Raw genomic sequence first — 20,581 nt, 5'->3', positions numbered from 1 at the left:
CTTAATTTGCTTGGATTTCACAAGCGAATATATGATTTATATATTATTATTAAATAATAAAATAGAGAACATGGAGGATTAAGAATTTGATTTTTTTAATGAACATAATAAAATAATAATGTATGCTTTTTACAAAGTAATAAAAATAATACAACAGTGAAATCCAATCAAATATGTTCATCATGAATGTCATCATATTAACACAATGTCAATAATACATCGGATATATAACTTCAGAATACATTAATTCCAATCAAATTTATTCATCATGAATGTCATCTCATCAGTCTAAACTACAACTACACAACTTTACATGGACAGTGCATATGTGTCATCTCATCAGTTCAAACTACAACTACACCTTTACAGGGGCAGTGCATATATATGGAGTTTCCTCTCTTTGACCATCTACTGTTGGACAGAGTGATGCACTGCACATGAAAACATGATTACTGAGATGACATTCTCAACTAAATGTTACAAGAAATATGTTAAATATGGTAATCAATATTATCAAGAACAAGGGGCACTATGGAAACAATAATCAAAATTTGCAAGGTTTTTGGTGCCGTAGACATACGTACCTTGATGATACCATTCTCAATTACTAATCTCCCAGCAGCAGATGTGGCTCCACCAGCCAAAAAACTGGAATGCTGAAAGGTGCCCTTCTGTTTCCTGCCAACATACAAGATTTTTGAAGTGCTGAGAACAAAAATCCATTTGGCATCCTCGTCTTCTCCAGATGTATGGAGAACAAAAATCCATTTGGCATCCTCGTCTTCTCCAGATGTATGGAGGAGCTCCCCTGATTGCTTGTAGAATAATTTTCCATCCTCCACAACAACTTCATAAGCCATTCTTTCCATCTGTATTGAGCAGAATTGTTATTAGCAAACGAAATAAATGTAAAATGATTAAGAGATAAAAGTTATCAGTAAGGCAATAAAGGCTCACCGGTCCAAGATACTTGATACACTGCTGTTGAAGTTTCGATCGAGGGCATTTTTCAAGATTCACTTCCTTCCCTTCTCCTATATCTAGCCAGTAGAAGAATGGTTCTCTACTCTGACAATGAAGCCACTTAACGTAATAAAAGTGTAGATTGTGTCCATATCGGTGCCTTGGGTCAATCTATTTTCAATCACATATGAAAAACTGATATCAATGGAGGCCTAAAAAAGAATTGAAGAAAAGAAAAACAGGATACTTAAATGCGATTGACTTACCGCTTCAAGCCAGTGCTGCAAAGCAAGTTTTTGTGCTTTACTATTCTTTGATAAACCCTTTCCAACCTGCAATTCAAAGAAAAAAAATGTTTTAGAATTTAAACACATTATATGTAAACTAAAAAAATGGAGCAGATGGCTATCTGTTAAAAGATCACCTTGGCAGCTCTGGTCCTTGCTCTCGACCAACGTGAAATGGCAGTTTCATGTTTCTCAATTTCAAAGAATAATATAGAAATGCGCTTGAGCTCAACGAAATCTAATAGTTTCCACCTATATTTTTACAAACAATCAGAGTAAGACTGGAGCACAATAAATATATCAGTAAAATGGCCAGATTAACACAAAAGAAATAAATTTATACCAGCTCTGCTCAACTAGAACTGCGCAATCTGCTAGCTTTCTTCTGGTCCGAAAGCTTTTGTACACTTTCTGCAACTTAATTGCCGCCATGTGTTTGGGGTTGGTGAAATCTGTTTGCACCGGTTGGATCATCCCCACCAAACTATCCGATCTTGGGGATGGAATGTCCATTTCTTTGGTAATGGGGGTGATTGATCCAATGTCCACCTCTTTGCAGAGGGGGCTAACTGATGTAACGCCAGTACTCTTTTGTTTAAGCAAGCCCATTTTCTCTATCTCATCCCCCTTAAAGCTAACAAAAGTTTCTAATGTCATCTTTCCAGAACCTAAGGCTCTCATTATCGAAGGTTCTGCATCACCGCTGTTGAAACTAATTGATCTAACTGGAGTTTTTACTTCATCACCTCCAAAACTGATCGATTTTACAGTTACTGACTCTAACCCACTTTTTAAATCACAGTCCTCAGAAAATGGGCAAGAAAAGGAAATTCCCATATGATACAAAGAGGGGGTTTAGCAACCCTGAAAATTCGGATTCCTGGGGAGAACACGAGAGAAAAAGTTAACACTTCACATCTAATACTGCCTTAGCTAATGGGAGAACATCACTGCAGATACAAATTGAAAGTTAAATAGCCAAATAGCGATTCAGAATCTATAAGACAACAAAAACCATTGGATCTACAAAACACGACTTGTATAACACATCCGGCTGCAATTGCTTTGAATCCAACTATGAAAATCCCACCTAATTTGATACATACCTTTTGAACAACTGAGAGATTCCAGTACGATTCACACCTTCAGTTCGTCTTCTCATCGCATATCAGCTCGTCGGGGAAGCAAGCCAGTTCGTGTTCTTCCCCCTTTATCTTCAGAGAGAGAGAGAGAGAGAGAGAGTGAGAGAAAGTGAAATCAGGCCACTTATGTTGTGATTTCTGATAGGGTTTGGTATTTATACCAAGCCCTTTAGAATCCTTTGAAATCAACCATCTGATAAATCATTCAAAATCGGTGGAGTTTCAAATACCACCCGATTTGGTATGATTTTTCTAAATCATGATTGAATACCTCAAGATTCTAAAGGAATTTTTAAAATCGTGATTGAATACCTGTTGATTTGAGAGGATTCTTGAAATACAACACAAACTCTTCATTCAATACACCCCCCTTAGTGTGAGGTAGTACAAGATTAAAAGGTACCAACGAGGCTTGTTTTTACTAGGGCCGGACAAAAAACTGAATTTACTTGAAAACCAATCCGATCCATCCAGATGTTCTTAATTGGATAACGTATCCAAAATATTTGGGTTGAAAAAAAAACCCAATTCGATTTGTTTAAAATCGGATTGGATACGGATTCACCTTTTAAACCATTCGAAGAAACCGTTCCGATCCGAATAATTTAACTTAATTACATATATATTATTTGTAATAAACATGACACTTCATTATTGGTTGATGAATTAAAGTTTAAACTTATGGTTATGATAATAGATTTCATAAGATGGTGACAAACTTATTCTTTAAATTTATGTTTGAAATTTGTATGCTTAGAGTGCTTAGATAATTGAATTGTTTATTACATCTTTACATTTGAGTTTATAGATAAAAGACTTTTAATATATAGATTTTAACCGAAACTGATCTGAAAATTCTGATTGGTTAAACATCCGGGTTAAGGTTTTTAAATCGGTGCGTTTTCAAGACCGTGGTTCTCAAAATCTTGAGTAACCTGAATGTCACACCCACACATAAAATTGAATGAAGACATTTTTCTGCAAGTTGTTTCACATGTTAGCACTTAGCATCTCTTCTATAACACCATTACTAAATCAATGAGGCCTAACTTGGTTATTAAGTTCTATGAAGCCATAAAGCTCACAGTCACCACCAAAACAGAACACAAATGTCGATAGATCAATCACTGTATTACTGATTAACAACAAAGACCATTGTTTTGATTCCACTGTAGAACAAGAACCCATCAGTTGGAACATTACACAGTCGATCACGAAGATCGAACAAAGCCTATTAGTACTAGAAACCAACAGCGCTAGCGACCAAGCCTAGCTAGTGGAGATCACAAGCCTCATTGGCCTGATAGAACAGCCGGGCCTGACGCGCCGCCGCCTTCTCGGACACCAAGCCCTGTATGAGCCTCGTCTTCACCTCCCATGCCGAGTACGGGAAGCCCTTCCTTGCGTACGAGTTGATCAGCGCCGCGCTGGCCTGCTTCAGCAGCCTGGGGAACACGTTATACTCGTCGTCGCTCCTGGCCGTCGCTTCCATGAGCGTCAGATCGGATCTGTACCGCTCGTAGGCTCTGGACCCGAACACCTTGGACACCGTCGATGTCTGCGGCACCATCCTCGGCCACGACTCCACCCTGCTGCCCCAGTAGTCCGGCGTGCACCGCCCCGTGGTCCGAGTGAAGAGAAACCCCGGCCTGGCTGATACTGTTGTAGCTAGAACAAGAAGAAGAAGAACAGTGAGGTGAGTCAGTTGAGCAGGACGAGTCATGGTGGTTGCTATCTGGAACTGAGATTTGGTTAACTGCGACTGTTTGGGATCTGAGAGTGTTTTCAAACTTGAATCTTTGGACACTTACTGGGGTCTCTCGTTTTTTCATGCACGTGTGAGGGCTCTGGTTCTATTATCGATAAGAGTTGTTTGGACTAGATTGCCTCTAGTGTTTTGCCCGTTTGGAGCAAAAGTGGAGGGTGGTGTTGTCCTTTTGAGGGAACTTGGAGATGGGGGTGTTTTTTGTTTTTGGTGAGATGGAGATGGAGGTTGGCTTCACGGAGATGAACTTTGGAAAAGACAAGGACATGTGGAGGAAGGTGAGGATTTAGGACTTTAGGTAGCTTCTTCAAAGGGGAAGGACTAATGGATTGTGTTCCATCTTGGGACTCAGGAAATTTGATTGTTGTAATTCTTGTGGTGGTTGTGGCCAAATTTTGTTTGTGATCATGTATGATGTAACATGTATAGGTCAAGATTGCATGTTTAATACTGAGGTGGTGTAATTTAATTATAGTACAATAAATTGCATTTTGAGAAGAACCTACCAATGAGTAGGTTGATCATCTGAAAGATGAAAGGGGAAATTATTATGTTCTTGATGTTCAACACCCAATAGTAAATTGTGGAGTAATGCCAACAACACGATAGGCAATCGAGTTGCCAAACTGGCCCAACTACTTCACTCACATTTGTACTTTCCTATTAATGTTTAGCTTTTGTGATATGTTTAATTTTGTTTGTCATGAAACCTCAGCCAAACAGCGCCCGTAGCTCAGTGGATAGAGCGTCTGTTTCCTAAGCAGAAAGTCGTAGGTTCGACCCCTACCTGGCGCGACTGCGTTTTCTTTTTCATTTTTATTATCAATATTGTTTTCGTTTTCCATTATATATACTGTATGTTGACCAACATAATTGAAGATCAACCTTATTTGCAAGGGTCGACGCTGCAATACAAAATCTTTTTGGTCCATCATGACTTGCTTTTGCTTAGAATTTGCCCTTCCATTTATTGAGAATAGTAAGACTTACAAAAACAACAAGAACTTACGAAAACAACACGATGTAGAGGAAAAAAAAACTCTCTAAGAGGATCTTGATGAGCTCAATACGACGGTCTCCTGTCTACTGTACTTGAGCATCCTGGCCTCTTCTTGAGAAATTTGGTACGCATTTGCAAGCACATCATCTGGCAGTGCCCTCAACACCGACGTCCGGCCAGCCATAGTGTTGATGACTGCCTTGTCCTGAGTCTTGAATGCAATGTATTCGAATCCCTCACTGTCAACGGCCTTCTGCAACACTGCGTGGTTTTGCGGCACTATAAACAACTGACCCTTGCGAACCTCATCGTCCAGTATGGCCTCACCAATGTCATTCACCACTTGTACCCTAGCACTTCCTCTAATCACGTAGAAGATTTCATGTGCAATGTGGTTCCAGTGTGGGCTATAGATGGCATTCTGCAACACATTTACATCCAGATACCATCATCATCATCATGAACAAAATTGAATATACGCATATATCGCCATATATCTAGGGGACTCACATTGTACAAGAACCCCGTCTCGGCGCTGAGGGACATATGCTTAAGGATAGGCATGTCATTGCTGTTGAGGGTATTGATCCGACCAGCTTGTGGTGTGTAAATGTCCGCACGTTTTGGGTCACCAAGGTACTCTTTTAGAGCAATGTTGCACAATGTCTCCCCAAGACCATTGTCATGTCTTTCCTGTTGTCCCTGCTGCTCATCTAGTTGTTCCTGTTGGCTTCGCTGTCCATGTGATGACCTAATTGGAGGATGGAGAAAACCAAATCTTCCCTCCACTCTCACAATTTGGCTTCGTGTTTGTTCATTCTGGCCTTGAACTCTCATGATAGTTTCGATGTCCACATTGAGAGCGTCTGCAAGGATGCTAGTGTTAAAGCCTGCGAAGATATTATTGTTGATTGAACCCTGACCCGAATGGCGTCTCGGCTGACTTATGCCTTCCCCTTCTTGTTGGTTGAACTCATCTTCAGGGTTACCAGCAAGATAGAATCTCTAGACACAAAAATCATGCACGAGACAAACTGAATAAGGCAACAGTATAAACATGATATATATTGCATATTTATACGCATAAAAACACTTAATTAAGGGTTGAATCCATGCAGTAAGCTTCCCGGCCATCTAATAGTGAAATGAGCACCATGGTCTACATTTAAAAAATAATTAAAGTAGATCGATCATGTTAATTTAGCAGACCAACAAAATTATGATTTCCCTCATGAATTGTTTTACTATCGTTGAAGTATATATCTGTTCTTAGCTTGTTCTTATTCTTCTTTCTTTACACAATATTGAACTGTGTAACATCCGCCTAGGCGCTTTGTTTTGCGACCGTCTTTCCCCGCCTAGCCTCTCTAACATTAATGCTTCAATGATAGTAAAACAGTTCATGAAAAACTTTTATTGTGACTTTCGATCACTATAGCTAGATAGAAGCGTTACCCTTGGGTTTCGGTCAAGCTGGTTAAGGTCGTTGCCGATGTCTAGAAGACTAACGGCCACGAGGGGCGAGTTGCCATTGTTGTGCATCCAGTGGACAATCCCAGGAGGAATAGCAATGATGTCACCCTCTCCGATGAATCGGACCTTCTGGTGGCGTTCTAGTTCGTCGAAGCCATGTCTCTCTTGTGGTGTTTGTTGAGAACCTTGAGACAATTCGAAAGTCTCAGGACAACCAGGCAAAGCAGTCATCATCACACCCCAACCTGCAGGTAACATTTTCATGTCCATTGCCATCAATATCTTAGTACGTATTCATTATGTGAATCCTACCTATTTTATTTTTTTGACCTATACCTTTGACGATGTACATGAGTTGAGGAGAGTGTGTGTAAGAAGGCAAGTGAAGGCCATTGGGTTCAATGGTGACTCGTTGAGACGCGACGCCGGCACACTGAAAATCATTCTGGTAGTGATCCCATGACTCAATCCTACCAGCTTCACACTCGATCTGAATATCGGGTTCGCGGGCATGGAGTTGATCCATTTGGCAGTGATTTTGTTTGATGGATTCGAACTGCGGCTGATCTGCTGAGCACCCATGTTGGAAGAGAACATTAAGAAGAACCAAGCAAAGAGGAATAGCAAAGTCTACTGGCTTAGCCATAGATATATGCAAGAGCAAGAAGGAGAAGGAGACTAGAGCTTTATGCATAAGCTACAGATACTTATGGAGGAAGAGGTGAGCAGGGAGAGACGACACGTTTAAAAGGTCGTGTAACAAATCCTTGGGCGTTATTCTCTTTGCATGGGATTGTTACTTGATGTTGTTACACCTCATTCTGTCTTTTAGAATTTAGAGTAGGTGGCTCTTAACAAGGTTCAGGAGGATTATATATACAACTCAACACATATGCATGCATATGCATTTTTGGTTTCAAATTCTTTTAATTTTTTTTGGTTGAAGATTAATACAAGCAGCTGGAAATGAATTTTAATGGCTCAGAACCTGTTCCAAACTTCAATTCTAATGTGTGTATAAAGGGAAGAAAGGAAAGAAGTATCAATCCAAATATACATATTTAGGTTAATTCACCATACTGCATATCTGGTTCAGCAGATGCCAATCTACCTTGTGTCGTCGTTTTCCTTGTCAAATCAACTCTATCACGCGTCCCTTCATCTATGCATGCATGAAACCTTGACTGCTTATATTACAAGCCTATCATTATTCTTGTCTGAACTGGCCACTGATCAGCCAAGAGTTGTTTAAGCATATATCGATGAAAACCCAATTTTGATTCACAAGTTTGCAAGTAATTGTACGTAGTGGAGAACATAAAAACCTTTTGCAGCATTTAACAATGACTAGATAAGAAATTGATAAGCAGAGAAGAAAATTTTACAACTGATTTCATATATATATATATATATATATATATATATATATATATATATATATATATATATACTCTTAGTTTTTTTGTTTGTTTTGTTTTTGGAGGAGACATATAGACTCATAATTATGGTTCAGAACATGTAAGAAACATAGTTTATTAGCAAGAAACGATTCCAAGTACGAAAGAGCTAGTTATTTCCTAATTACAACCGTAGATCCTCTCCTCGTACAACAACAGGCATACACGCCCATTGTTATTCTATGTACCCTTAAGCTTGTACCATCCAAAAAACACTACGTGCCGCGTTACATTTGTACATTTCATTTCTCAGGCATTCATTTATGCAATAGCCCACCCGCGCCCCTGGGACTGGGAAGACCTGGATGAGCCCAAAGCAACAGTCTCCTGCCTGTTGTATTTGAGGGTCCTTGCCTGTTGTCGGTCAATCTGGTACGCATTAGCGAGGACAACGTCAGGGAGTGCCCGCAGGACTGAGGTCCGGCCAGCTAGAGTGTTAATCTTGGCATTGTCCTGGGTCTTGAAGGCAATGTACTCGTAGCCGTTGTTGCTAGCCTTCTGTAACACTGCATGGTTCTGTGGCACAATGAAGAGCTGTCCCTGGCGGACCTCGTTGTCCAAGATGGCCTGGCCGTTGTCGTTCACAACCTGAACCCTAGCGCTACCTCGAATGACATAGTACACTTCGTGGGCGTTCAAGTTCCAGTGTGGGCTGTAGATGGCATTCTGCATGTATAACATAATTAATAAGATAATTACTCGAGCTCAAACAGTCAACTCAGTTACTTGAATTTGACAAATACTGAGTTTACTTACGTTGTAGAAGAAGCCTCTCTCAGCGCTGAGGTCAAGGTGCCTGAGAATAGGCAACTTGAAGCTGTTGAGGGTGCTGATGCGACCGGCTTGGGGACTGAAAACGTCGGCACGTGAAGGCCTGCCAATATTCTCTTTGATCCTGAAGTTGCAGAATGTCTCCTCAAAACCATTCTGTCCTTGTTGTCCAGTTTGTCTCTGTATTCCTTGTTGATGTCTTTCCTCCTGTTCTGATTGTGGTGGCTGGATGAAATCGAGACGTCCTTTAACTCTCACGATTTGGGGTCTGTTGTCGTTCTGTCCCTGAAGCTGCTGGGCAGTCTGTTGGTCGATGTTCAGTGCGTCAGCGAGGAGCTGGGTGTTGAAGCCGGCGAAGATGTTGTTGTTTCCTTGTTGTTGTTGCTGGTGCCTACTCCTTCCACCTTGCTGCTGCTGATCCTGGTCCCATTGACTTTTGCCTCGCCCTTGTTGTCCACGTCCTTGCTGGCCCCTTCGAAACTGGCTCTCACCTTGTGTGTTAAACTCATTTTGTGGATTACCAGCCAGATAGAACCTCTACATACGTAAAAGCTTGTTATCAGCATATGTAGCCATGTAGGTAAGCTACCACTAAGTTATACATGCTACTATATTTTGGCATGTTGATGGACAGTGTGCTCATGTATATGCATGCATCAATTTACCCTAGGGTTACGATCAAGCTGGTTTTGGTTGTTGCCGATGTCCAGAAGATTGACTGCAACAAGAGGTTGATCACCGTCGTTGTAGGACCAGTAGGTGACTCCGGCAGGAATAGCAACAACATCACCTTCTCTGATGCGTCGAACCTTCTGGTGTCTGTCTAGCTGTTCGAACCTCTCTTGTCCCAGTTGGCCTTGTTGTCCGTGACGGCCATGCTGCCCGCGGCCTTGTTGTCCGTGTTGAGTCTGTTGTTGTTCCTGCTGCTGTTCTTCTCCACGGCCTTGCTGGCCCCGTTGTTCTTCAACCGATTGTTCAGTTTCTTCAAATGTCTCAGGACAGCCAGGGAATACAGTAGACAGAACGCCATTTCCTGCAGTAGAGTTATATGAATACGTTAGACACTTATCAAACTACATAACACTTTCCAACATTTATGACATTAGAAATGGTTCCAGTTACACACTAGTGACATTACCTTGGACAATGTAAGTGAGTTGAGGAGCATGGGAGTAAGAAGGCAAGTGAAGGCCATTTTTTTCAATGGTAATTCGTTGAACAGCAACACCAGCACAACGGAAGTCATCCCGGTTGTAGTCCCAGGACTCAATCCTTCCTGCTTCAGTCTCAATGCGGTTATCAGGTTCGTGGGCTTGGAGTTGATCTAGTTGGCACTCATTCTGCTGCCTCGACTGAGATTGCTGGCGTGCTGCTAAGCAGCTGTGGAAGAGGACAAGGAAGCAAAGAGAAAAGGCGAGAGCTATAGGATTAGCCATAGTGATGATCAGATAGGTATAAAGCTTGTTGTGGTGAAGCGGCGAGTAGAAGGTGTGGTATTTATAGGTCAGAAAAGAAGGATAAGTACAACAGCATCTATGTAATAGGCTGAAGCCGTTCTTATCTTTGCATGGCAATAGCATTTCACATTCTTCCACCTCATTGCTGCCGGGGCAAGGTGGCTTATGGCTTCAGAGAAGATACAAAATTCCTTGAACAGGCTAGCAACAGCTGGGATTTTGCCATGATTGTTTGCAAGTGAAGCAAAATGCTACAGCCTTGAACCTGGTCTAATATAGAGAAAATATTAATGACTCAGATATGTTCTTTCCAAAATCAGTAGAATACTATTATTTCAGCACCAACCTGAAGAAGATGTTCTATGATGTAGGCAGCGTTCAGAAGTCTTATATTAGTACATCATCCGTATCTTGTCATTTTATGAGTTAAAATTTAATATTTAAACTAATGTGCATATCCCATCATTAGAACTTATAAGTTAACAAGTCGTGTTGGAGATACATCAATTGACCCATCAAAATCTGATTATTCCATAAGGATAAGCATTTTCTTCTCAGGTTGCTAATCACTTCACCTATCTAGTCTTTCTACCAAAAAAGAACTTGATACAGAAACTATTTCCGTAAATGTAGGGCTTACTGTGAACAATGTGTAAATTCCAAGCTTAAAGAGCTCATGATTGTGAATAATGTGATCATGCTATGCAATATAAAAACACTAACATAAGGTTCGGTTCAGTTTGGTTTTTCTTGCAAAAAAGGTTGAAGACTTCAAAAAGGTTCAGTTATATATATAACATTACTATCTATATGGGTTGCTCAATCAATTCCTGAAGGTATTGTTCCATGGCAATATCATTTCACTTTCTTACACCTCATTCTTCCAGAAAAGTGAACCAAATTTCTACAGCCTTGATCCTGGTCCAATATAGGGCAGAATTAATGAGAGAAATCAGAGAGGTTCTTTCTAAATTTGAAGAAAACGATATTACATCAGCACCAACCTGATGAACATCTTCTATAATCCAAAAATCAATGTTAGATATGTACGGAATAATGTGCAAGAGCCAATTCTGTCTCTATGCATGCTATCAATATATCACATCCTTAGTTTCCTTACACCTCATTGAATTCTTCAGGACAGGTGGCTCATGGCTCCAGAGAAGATATTAAGGTGCCTTGAACAATTTGTCAACCAGGTGAGGATTCCGTGATTGTCTGCAAGCGCAGCAAAGTTTTACTGCCCTAAACCTGGGCTGATATAAGGCAGAACTAATTATAAAAACAAGCTCTATAGTTGTTCAATGCATTTTGGTAAAGTAAGATCTATAGTTATTCAGTTATTCCATGCATAGCTTGGTAAAGTAAAATCATACCATCACCAGCCAGATAAGTTCATCTATGATCCATGCATGGTAAAAAATATATCTTTTTTTTCTTTCCTATAGTAATCAGATAAACTCACTACACCTTGACCATTTATAGTAACCAGATAAGTAAGACCTTACAGAGGAAGGTCTATAAGTTGTTCCATGCATAACTTGGTAAAGTAAAATCATACCAACACCAACCTGATATACTCATATAACATATTTTTTATAATAATCAGCATATTATATCCTTTTATAAGTCAAAATATAATAAATCAGATATATGCACATAAATTTTAGTAAAAATTAATGCAGTTGAGTGTTTATATAAGCTTTTTTGCAAACAAAATCTGAAGTCCATCACTAAAGAATCATTACTCCTAAAAGTTATCTGTTCATCTACAGGAAGTTCCTTAGAATCCAACATTTAAACTTTGTGGAGGGAGTATATTTACAAGTTTGTGGTTGAAGATTACAAGGCATTAAAAGATGATAATAGTAGATATACTGGATATCTGGATGATCCACTCAAATGCAATTCAAAAAAAATTATATTGGATGAGTCATTCGAGTTCTTTTGTTTTTGTTTTTTTTTTCCCAGCTCAAAAACTTACAGAAACCTTAATTCTAACACCTCTAAACATGAAATGATTGAAATATAATTCACAACCAGTCGAACTGTGTACAATCGAAAGGTCAATATCAGAAAAACATAATCTGGTACATGAACATCTGTAATCTTCATACAACACAACAATTGCAAGTTACAACCTATTTTCACAAAATGGATTCTAACAAAGCCTTAGACTTTACATACATATATATATATAATCCAATATGGCCCTTCTTGGCAACATGCAAGGATACTTGTACACAATTCAAATGCTAAAGGGCTCAACTCTTTAGGGAATCTATTTCCATGGGTCAAATTGGGCATGGAATGCCCTATTGGAAGATCTTAAATGGAAAATCTTGGAATGAAAATCTTGTTCTATGCTTCAAACACTCAATGGTCCCTCTTAAAATGCTCGCATTCCTTAAAAAATGTGGGGGTTGATTAGCTTCTTACTTTGAAGTTAACATGATTCTATGAAACTCAAGCACTAATCAATCGATCAAAGGTCAGAACACAATAACATTAGCTGAGAAGCCAAACTTTCAAAATCAAATAAAATTGAACTCGCGAATTCAAAGTTCAAGTCGGCTAGCTGTTGTTGACTCACCGTCTTACCTCGTGAAGCGAGTCTCCCTCCGACGAAGTTGCATTGCTTTCTCGTCGGAGTATGACGCCGGATAAATCGATTCGGCGGCCACACGTTCCATCTTTCTCTTCGTATTTTCAGTTTCCTGCTTCGCTCGCCTCTCTGTTTTCTCTTTTCAGCTGATTTTGTGGTACCTGGGCTTTGCTTATATACTTTTGGGTCTTGCAAAAGAATATGTGTTTTTCATTTATTTTCCTTTATTATACATTTTCATTTCCTCAATATTTATTTTCAAATAGTCAACATAGAATACTTAAACAAAAAAGAATAATTAGTATTCGCAACATACAATTCAGTTGCTTATGTTATAAAAAAAATAGCATCTCGATCAGTTGCTTATCGAATTTAAATTTTCGTCTGTAATGAATAATGAAGGTCGGATGCTAGTTTTCTTGATTGAGTAAGATTGAATGCAACGGAAAGTTTCAACTTGTATGAATTTGAGAGGAGCCAAAATCCAAAGTAATAAAAGGAAAGAGATTTCATTATAAAAGAGTGTAAAGATTACAAGTACAATAGCTACTTATCAACTTAGTTCACTAGATTGTAAACGAGATGATAGTCACATATTTATGTGACTTTTATCATGTTAATTATTCATATTACTTAGTTATTTTGTATGTTTTTATATTTTTAATTAACTTTATTTTTTTTAGGTATTTTGAAATCAAATAAAGAAAATGAGATTAATTGTTGCATCATGGGCTTTTTAATATGGAGAGCAAATGGATTAAGGAAATCAACCCTAAACCTAGTTAGGTCATCAAGTTCTTATTTTTCTCTTCCTTCAATTCATATCTCATGTATTCTTTGATTCTCTTATTCAAGATTATGTGTAACTAAACTCTTTAATAGTTAGGGGCTGATCAAAGCCCTAGATACGTCTTTGATTTCAAACCTCAATTGATTTATATAATTTTAGATGCAAATTTCTTTACTGATTGTTTATTGATAATTATATTGCATGTTTTTTTGGGTCGACATTTTGATGCATGTTTTAGGGTTTATTATCTTGAATGTGTATATGACCGACATATCATTGCATATTCTGAGAAAGATAATAGATTTCTTGTAATAACCCCATTTTCCCCCTCTCCCCGCACGTCCGCCTTTAGAAGCGAAAATTTTCTTTCGACCCAACCCGGATCCGGCCGACCCGACCCGACTTTTCCGGCCGACTCCGGCGGTTTCAGGCGACCGGGCCAACCTAGATCGCTTCGTCTCCTCCTTGTGCGCCTCCATGTGGTAGTGGATCGTCGAGTAGCACTCCGCACGCATCGAAGCTCGGAAGTCGACCCGGAAACCCGACGGTGACCCGGTTGTGTTCTTCAATTTTTCGGCAAGCTCCGGTGAGTTTAGGCTTCACCACCGGTCTCAAACTCCTTGTCTCAACGTCGTCAACAACCCCTGCAAAGCTTTTGAGCTAAATCGAAGGGTAAGAAATCGAATCAAGAAATTTCAATTATATGGTTCTTGATTTGAGATTTTTCGGAAATTCCGAAATTGGAGATTTTAAGCTTTGATTTAGACTTTATTGTGAACTAGAAAGTTGTTAGGAATGTCATTTAGATTGTAGGTGGTGAAATTTGGTGGTCATTGGTGGTGGTCCGAAAATGGTGGCTGCGCGTGAACAGTAACTGTGAATAGTGTTTATAAAAAGTACTATGAACATGCTGTGAACAGTGTTTATGAACAGTGTTATGTAACCAGTGAAACATGAACAATGTTCTTTGAACAGTGTTTTATGAACAACATTTAGCTGTAATGAAATCGTCACCTGATATTTTACGTATCGTTTTCTTAAAAATTATCATGATCGAAATAGTGTTATAATTATTGAATTTAGGTGTCGTGAAAGTTACACGCAGGAAATAAGGTGAGTAAACCTCACAATGATCATCATGATCGAAGTAGTGTTATAATTATTGAATTTAGTTTGAGTTGTCACCATAGTCGATGCATGGTGAGTTTATAAAAATTATTTTAAAAATATGTTTTGGCTTAAATTACGTGAACTTGATCGTTTACGGCTCATGGGTAAGTGAAACGCTATTTTAATAAATGATTTTAAAAAGGTTTTAGTGATTATGAACTATGGTGAATGTGAGTAAATCTCACTATGACGAGTCTACCCTTGGTAGTGACTCATATTTACGTTTTCTTAAAAATATCGAACTATGACATGTATATAATATAGTGGGTTGTGTATGTGTATAAAATGTTAAATACGATACATATATATAGGTTGTTATATTATATATTGTTACGTTCTTATTTCCAAATGAATTATACTGTGGCAACTATATTTATTTTATTTGAGCAAGAGTCGCTTTGTTGTAGTACAATAACATGAGTGGATTTTATTGTACGTTGTTTTAACATTGAGTCTTATTAAAACGTTTTCTGTCTTCGGACGTGTTGGCAGTATCAGAACAAGTCTTAGCCGGGTGACAGTTACGATTCAGTTGGAGCTCTAGTCTGTCTGCCGGTGTTCTGCATGAGGGGTAACAGATGGATTGCCTAGGTCTCATGAGTACCCTTTTTTTTTAGTGACATTGGGTACAGATGGGTTGCCCAGTGTCTGTCGGTGTACTACATGAGGGGTAACAGATGAGTACGTGGGTCTCATGAGTACCCATGTTTTACACGATTTTAGGTAACCATATGGGTTGCCCAGTACCTGTCAGTGTACTGCATGAGAGGTAACAGATGGGTCGCCTGATTCTCATGAGTACCCATGTTTTTAAATATTTTGGGTAATAGATGAGTTACCCAGTGTCACATGAGTACGCTTATCTTTAAATGTTATTTGAGATATTTCCTTTGTATGCGATGTATGTTTACTGTTGGTATACTCATACGGGCTGAAAAGATTACCGGGTTTGTGTTTCGAATCTCGGTGCACCAATTCAATGGTGTAGGGGATAGTTTTGCATGTGGGGATTATCAGATTTAGAGGGCTTACTCTGTAATAACCCTAATTTTTCAAAACAATATTTGGTTTGATTTGAATTCTATAAAGTTGTGAAATTCAATTAAAACAAATGTGATTGTTTGCGATGTTACGAAACGAAAAACGGAAACGTTCTCGGAACGTTTAATTAGAAAAACGTTACGTTTCCGCGACGTATATATCGACTTTTATTCCATCGCTCGGTTGCAAAAACTTCCTTCACGAAAGTTGTAGAGTTCGTCGATACGAGTTCGTGGATATGTGACGCGTTCTAATCGGACGATGTATGTAAAAGTTATTAATGATAGAAGTTAGTTTCCGATTTTGGAAACTAGTATAAAAGGAAATGTTTTCAGCTAGGGTTCCCATAATTGGAAACCCCTTTCTTCCTTCTTTCTCTCCGCCTCCCTTCTCCTCTCCCCCGAAAAAAAAACTCTCTCAGCCTCTCGGCTTGCAGACGGATCGCCGCCCTCCGTGCGTCGTGCTCCTCACCGCCGGCAGCTGCGGCCTCACCACCACGACGCGACCTCCCCTCGAGCAAAGCGCGGTCACCAGCGACGCCGTGAAGCTCGGCGTGACTCACGGGATCCAAACGCAGTCGGTCTGATCCAACCAACGAACTCCGGCGACTTCAAATCGTGTTTTAGGAAAGGGTTTGGTTAATTCGATTGTTGGATTGCTTGTTGGTGTATTTGTGAATGTTTTGTAGAGGTTTTGAGGTAGATCGGAGGAGGGGGAGCGGAGGAGGAAAAGGAGGAGATTTCCGCCACCTTGGTTGGCGCGTGGGGGTGCGTGGGATGCCCTATGGGTGGTCTGAAACCGTGGGAAGGAAGAGGGAAGGAAAACTGAGGTTTTGGGGACGGCGGTGTCGTGACACGCGCCGTGGTTAGCGTCGGCGCGTGTGCCCCACGCGCGGCCTGCCGGCGGGTGGCGCGTGTACCCCACGCGCCGCCACGTGCGGCGGCGTGAACAGTGATTCCGAGAAGGGTAATTTTGTAATTTATTTTTACGTACGGTAAATGTAAATGTAAATTTTATTTACGTACGATAAATGTAAATTTTATTTACAAACGGTAATTGTAAATTTAAATTACTTTTACTAAAGGTAAAAAGTAATTTTGGAAGGGTAATACGGTATTTTTTATTTACTGAGACAGTACGTATATTTGAATAGTATTTATACGTACAGAAAATACGTAAACAGTATGTACTCGTACAACGATACGTATTGGATATGTATTTGTACATTAATACGTGAATAGTAACCGTGAAGAGTAATCGTGAATAGTAATAGTAAACAGTAACACTGAATAGTAACGGTGATCAGTAAATTCGTAAAACTGAAAATTGCTGAACAGTAACCGATTATTACTGTTTCGGCATTTTAAGGTTTACGAAACGTTTCTAAATTCTTTTCTTATCTTTTCAAGGTGATCGATAAAGCAAGGAAAGGAATTATCTTCGGAAATTGTGGAATTACGCTCGAGTCGATAAGGTGAGTAAAATCTCACATATTTACGAATCTACCCTTGCGGTGATTCTAAGATATTTGCAAGAGTTTTTAATATTGAAATACGACATGTATACAATATAATGGATTCTATATATATTGTATAAATGGTAATAAGTACATATATATAATTTGCTATATTATATACTGTTATGAATTCATCTGGATTAGGTTAATTCGATGACAAGCATGTGAGTTTAATATGGAGATTGTTAAACGTTTTGTCTTCGGACGTGTTTATAAATTATGACATGTATAAGATATAATGGATTATATATATATATATCGTATAAATGGTAAATGAATATATATATATATATATAGTTTGCTATATAATATACTGTTATGATTTTATTGTGATGATGTCATTTTGATGACAAGATATATCGAGCATGTGATTTTGATTTGTACAATATGATGTGAGATTATTGTACGTGATTTTTAACATTGAGATTGTTAAAATGTGATTGTCTTCGGACCTGATGTTTGGTATAATATGATGTGAGATTATTGTACGTGTTTGGCAAGTCGAAACGTAGCCTTTGGCCGGGCGAAAGTTACGATACAGTTAGAGCTCTAGTCTGTCTGCCTTAGTACTGCATGTGAGATAACGGGTGGTTATCTGCTCATGGGTACTCAGATTGTTTTGGATGTTGAGTAGCGGGTGGCTATCCAATATCGGCGGTGTATTACGAGAAGGGTAACAGATGTGTACCAGCGTTCTTGGTACCCGTAATATAAATGCATTTGGGTAACCAGAATGGTTACTTAATTCTCATGAGTGTTTTATTTCATATTTCTTTGGGACGACCAGATGGGCCGTCCATTGACTCATGAGTGCATTTATATTTGATGATTTGTGATTTTTCGTATATATTGATATGCGATTATATTTTCATTTTACTCATACGAGTTATAAGCTTACCGGGTTTGTGTTTACAATCCCGGTGCACCAATCCATTGGTGTAGGGGATAATTCCACAGGTGTTGATTAGTGGAGATTGAGTGACAACTCCGGAGGCTCGAAGTCGTTCGTATCCTACTTGTGGTGAGGTTTTTAGCGTGGATTTGTGTGTGAGAATTGGTGTGGTTTTATTTGTGAGATTTGTGAGTGATTGTGAAGATTATTACATTTCCATTTTATGTATGGATTATAAATTTGGTTTGTAATAATTGGTTTGTCTGAGTTGTATTGAGAACTCAGTAATGATCCGCTGTGACATTTTAAATGATTTCGATTTCATTGAGATTATTTTGTGTTTAACGACTTTAAAATTTTGAGTTTTAAGCTCGAAATTTTGGGGTCGTTACATACTCTGAAGATTTCTTTCTTCTGTTTGTGGTGAGGATTGAGTGAATTTTACATTTCCATTGGTTATAATACTGAGATATAAACTGGTTATGTATTATTCAAGTCGACTGAGTCATGTTGTGGACTCAGTTTCGATACACTGTTATGATAAGATGATTTCAATATATTTGAGATTGTTTTAGAGTTTTCATGGCTTCGAATTCGAATTTTTATCATTCGAATTTCAGGGCTGTGACATTTCTTGCAGATACTTGTGTGAAGTGATTCCTTAGTAATCTAAGGCTACCGACATTGACCTTGAATTCTTTGTTGTTACTCAAATGTTCTTAGATATTCATGATTTCAGTTATTTTGGTCTAGATACCAACATTTCATAGATAAATTAATTGATAATATTGTAATAACCCGATTTTTCGGAATGAGTTTTGGATCAATTTTTGAATTTATAAAGTATGTGAAATTCATTAAACGTGTTTGTGCCGCCTTGCGAAGTCGGAAATTGAAAACGGAAACGTTAACGGAACGTTTATTTAGAAAAACATTACGTTTCCGAGACGTAAACATCGACTTTTACTCCGTCGATCGTTTGTGAAAACTTTCTTCACGAAAGTCGTAGAGCTCGTCGATACGAGTGCGTGGACGTGTGACGCGTTCGAATCGGACATCGGACGTAAAAGTTATTAACGTCAGAAGTTCGTTTCCGATTTTGGAAATAGTATAAAAGGAAGGAGAGGAGATTACAAATCTGAAAATCAGTTTTTTTTTTTTTCCAAAAAATCCGCTCGGTTACTGTTCACCCCAGCTCGGTTACTGTTCACCCGACCCAAAAAACTGTTTATCCGACGTCGCCTCGTGTCGTGCCACCTATCAAACTGACGGGCTCGACGATCTCCATCTTTTGGGCTACGCCTTGCACTCCGACGACAACTACACACGGTGCAGCAACCGCCGGAAGTTGCTGCTGTGTCGGCGCGGCCTCCTCCGGCCACGATAGCTCGAGATTCTTGGGAGGTTTTGCTTGTCTCACTCCCAGCAACATTTCCATAAAAGGAATCGAGCCAAATCGAAGTGTAAGTACCCGAATCAAGAATTTCAATTTCTAGGGTTTGTAAATAGTGCCGAATTTATATTCTTCGTTGTTTCGACTGTTTAGGCTCGAATTTAGACCTTGGTGTCAACTAGAAAGTTGTTGGAAATGTTGTTTAGGTTGTGGTGGTGAAATTTGGTGATGATTGGTGGCGGTCGGTGAACAGTGACGACGCATGAATAGTACTATGAATAGTGATCTGTACCTTGGTGTCAACTAGAAAGTTGTTGGAAATGTTGTTTAGGTTGTGGTGGTGAAATTTGGTGATGATTGGTGGCGGTAGGTGAACAGTGACGACGCATGAATAGTACTATTAATAGTGATCTGTAAGAGTAACTGTGAACAGTGACGCCGCATGAATAGTACTGTGAATAGTGATCTATAACAGTAAATGTGAACAGTCATGGTAAAACAGTAACTGTGAACAGTGTTTTAGCAAAAACGATAACTGTGAACAGTGGTTTAGTAAAAACAGTGATTTGTAAATATGAATAGTGTTCTCTGAACAATGTTTTATGAACAACATTTAGCTGTGCTGAACTCGTCACCTGATATTTTAAGTATCATTTTCTAAGCATTTATCGTGCTATTAGGTGACTGACGAAACGAGTGAGGAAATTATTTTCAGGGTCGTGGAAGTTGCACTCAGGAAAGAAGGTGAGTAAAATCTCACATATTTACGAATCTACCCTTGTGGAGATTCAAGATTTTCCAAGAGTTTTTAATATTGAATTACGACATGTATACGATATAGTGGATTACATATATATTG

The 20,581-nt window shown here is 39.0% G+C and overlaps 4 protein-coding genes and 1 non-coding gene across 14 annotated transcripts; 1 reads left to right on the top strand and 4 right to left on the bottom strand.

Moving 5' to 3' along the window:
* Positions 1–251: 251 nt before the first annotated feature.
* Positions 252–2,720, bottom strand: LOC126783122 (IQ domain-containing protein IQM2-like). 2 transcript variants are annotated; one of them, XM_050508527.1, is made up of 8 exons: positions 2,357–2,720; positions 1,594–2,130; positions 1,388–1,502; positions 1,230–1,295; positions 958–1,134; positions 801–869; positions 585–755; positions 252–431 (listed from the first exon to the last, which is right to left on the bottom strand). In XM_050508527.1, the coding sequence occupies exons 2-8, from the start codon at positions 2,085–2,087 to the stop codon at positions 345–347; spliced, it is 1,179 nt and encodes a 392-aa protein (XP_050364484.1). In that variant the 5' UTR covers positions 2,088–2,130; positions 2,357–2,720; the 3' UTR covers positions 252–344. The 2 variants fall into 2 exon arrangements, with proteins under 2 accessions (XP_050364484.1, XP_050364483.1); XM_050508526.1 differs by having other exon boundaries at positions 253–431; positions 585–869; positions 2,357–2,719.
* Positions 2,721–3,534: 814 nt separating this feature from the next.
* On the bottom strand, positions 3,535–4,177 carry LOC126783131 (uncharacterized). Its single transcript, XM_050508536.1, has one exon. It carries the CDS (start codon positions 4,113–4,115, stop codon positions 3,666–3,668), a length of 450 nt encoding a protein of 149 aa, XP_050364493.1. The 5' UTR covers positions 4,116–4,177; the 3' UTR covers positions 3,535–3,665.
* A 702-nt stretch (positions 4,178–4,879) lies between these two features.
* On the top strand, positions 4,880–4,952 carry TRNAR-CCU (transfer RNA arginine (anticodon CCU)). Its single transcript has one exon. It is a non-coding gene; the product is annotated as a tRNA-Arg (tRNA).
* A 248-nt stretch (positions 4,953–5,200) lies between these two features.
* Positions 5,201–7,276, bottom strand: LOC126783120 (prunin 1 Pru du 6.0101-like). Its single transcript, XM_050508523.1, has 4 exons — positions 6,967–7,276; positions 6,613–6,875; positions 5,668–6,162; positions 5,201–5,578 (listed from the first exon to the last, which is right to left on the bottom strand). The coding sequence occupies exons 1-4, from the start codon at positions 7,274–7,276 to the stop codon at positions 5,201–5,203; spliced, it is 1,446 nt and encodes a 481-aa protein (XP_050364480.1).
* Positions 7,277–8,182: 906 nt separating this feature from the next.
* Positions 8,183–13,057, bottom strand: LOC126782037 (prunin 1 Pru du 6.0101-like). Of its 9 annotated transcripts, none has more exons than XM_050507189.1 (6): positions 12,909–13,032; positions 10,662–11,571; positions 9,997–10,585; positions 9,524–9,891; positions 8,844–9,395; positions 8,183–8,753 (listed from the first exon to the last, which is right to left on the bottom strand). In XM_050507189.1, the coding sequence occupies exons 3-6, from the start codon at positions 10,436–10,438 to the stop codon at positions 8,349–8,351; spliced, it is 1,767 nt and encodes a 588-aa protein (XP_050363146.1). In that variant the 5' UTR covers positions 10,439–10,585; positions 10,662–11,571; positions 12,909–13,032; the 3' UTR covers positions 8,183–8,348. The 9 variants fall into 9 exon arrangements, with proteins under 9 accessions (XP_050363146.1, XP_050363141.1, XP_050363147.1 ...); XM_050507184.1 differs by having other exon boundaries at positions 9,997–11,233; positions 11,320–11,571; XM_050507190.1 differs by having other exon boundaries at positions 11,320–11,571.
* Positions 13,058–20,581: the final 7,524 nt, after the last annotated feature.

This window comes from Argentina anserina, chromosome 2 (assembly GCF_933775445.1).
Source record: "Argentina anserina chromosome 2, drPotAnse1.1, whole genome shotgun sequence".
Lineage (NCBI taxonomy): Eukaryota > Viridiplantae > Streptophyta > Magnoliopsida > Rosales > Rosaceae > Argentina > Argentina anserina.
This window is presented reverse-complemented; position numbering and strand designations above follow the sequence as displayed.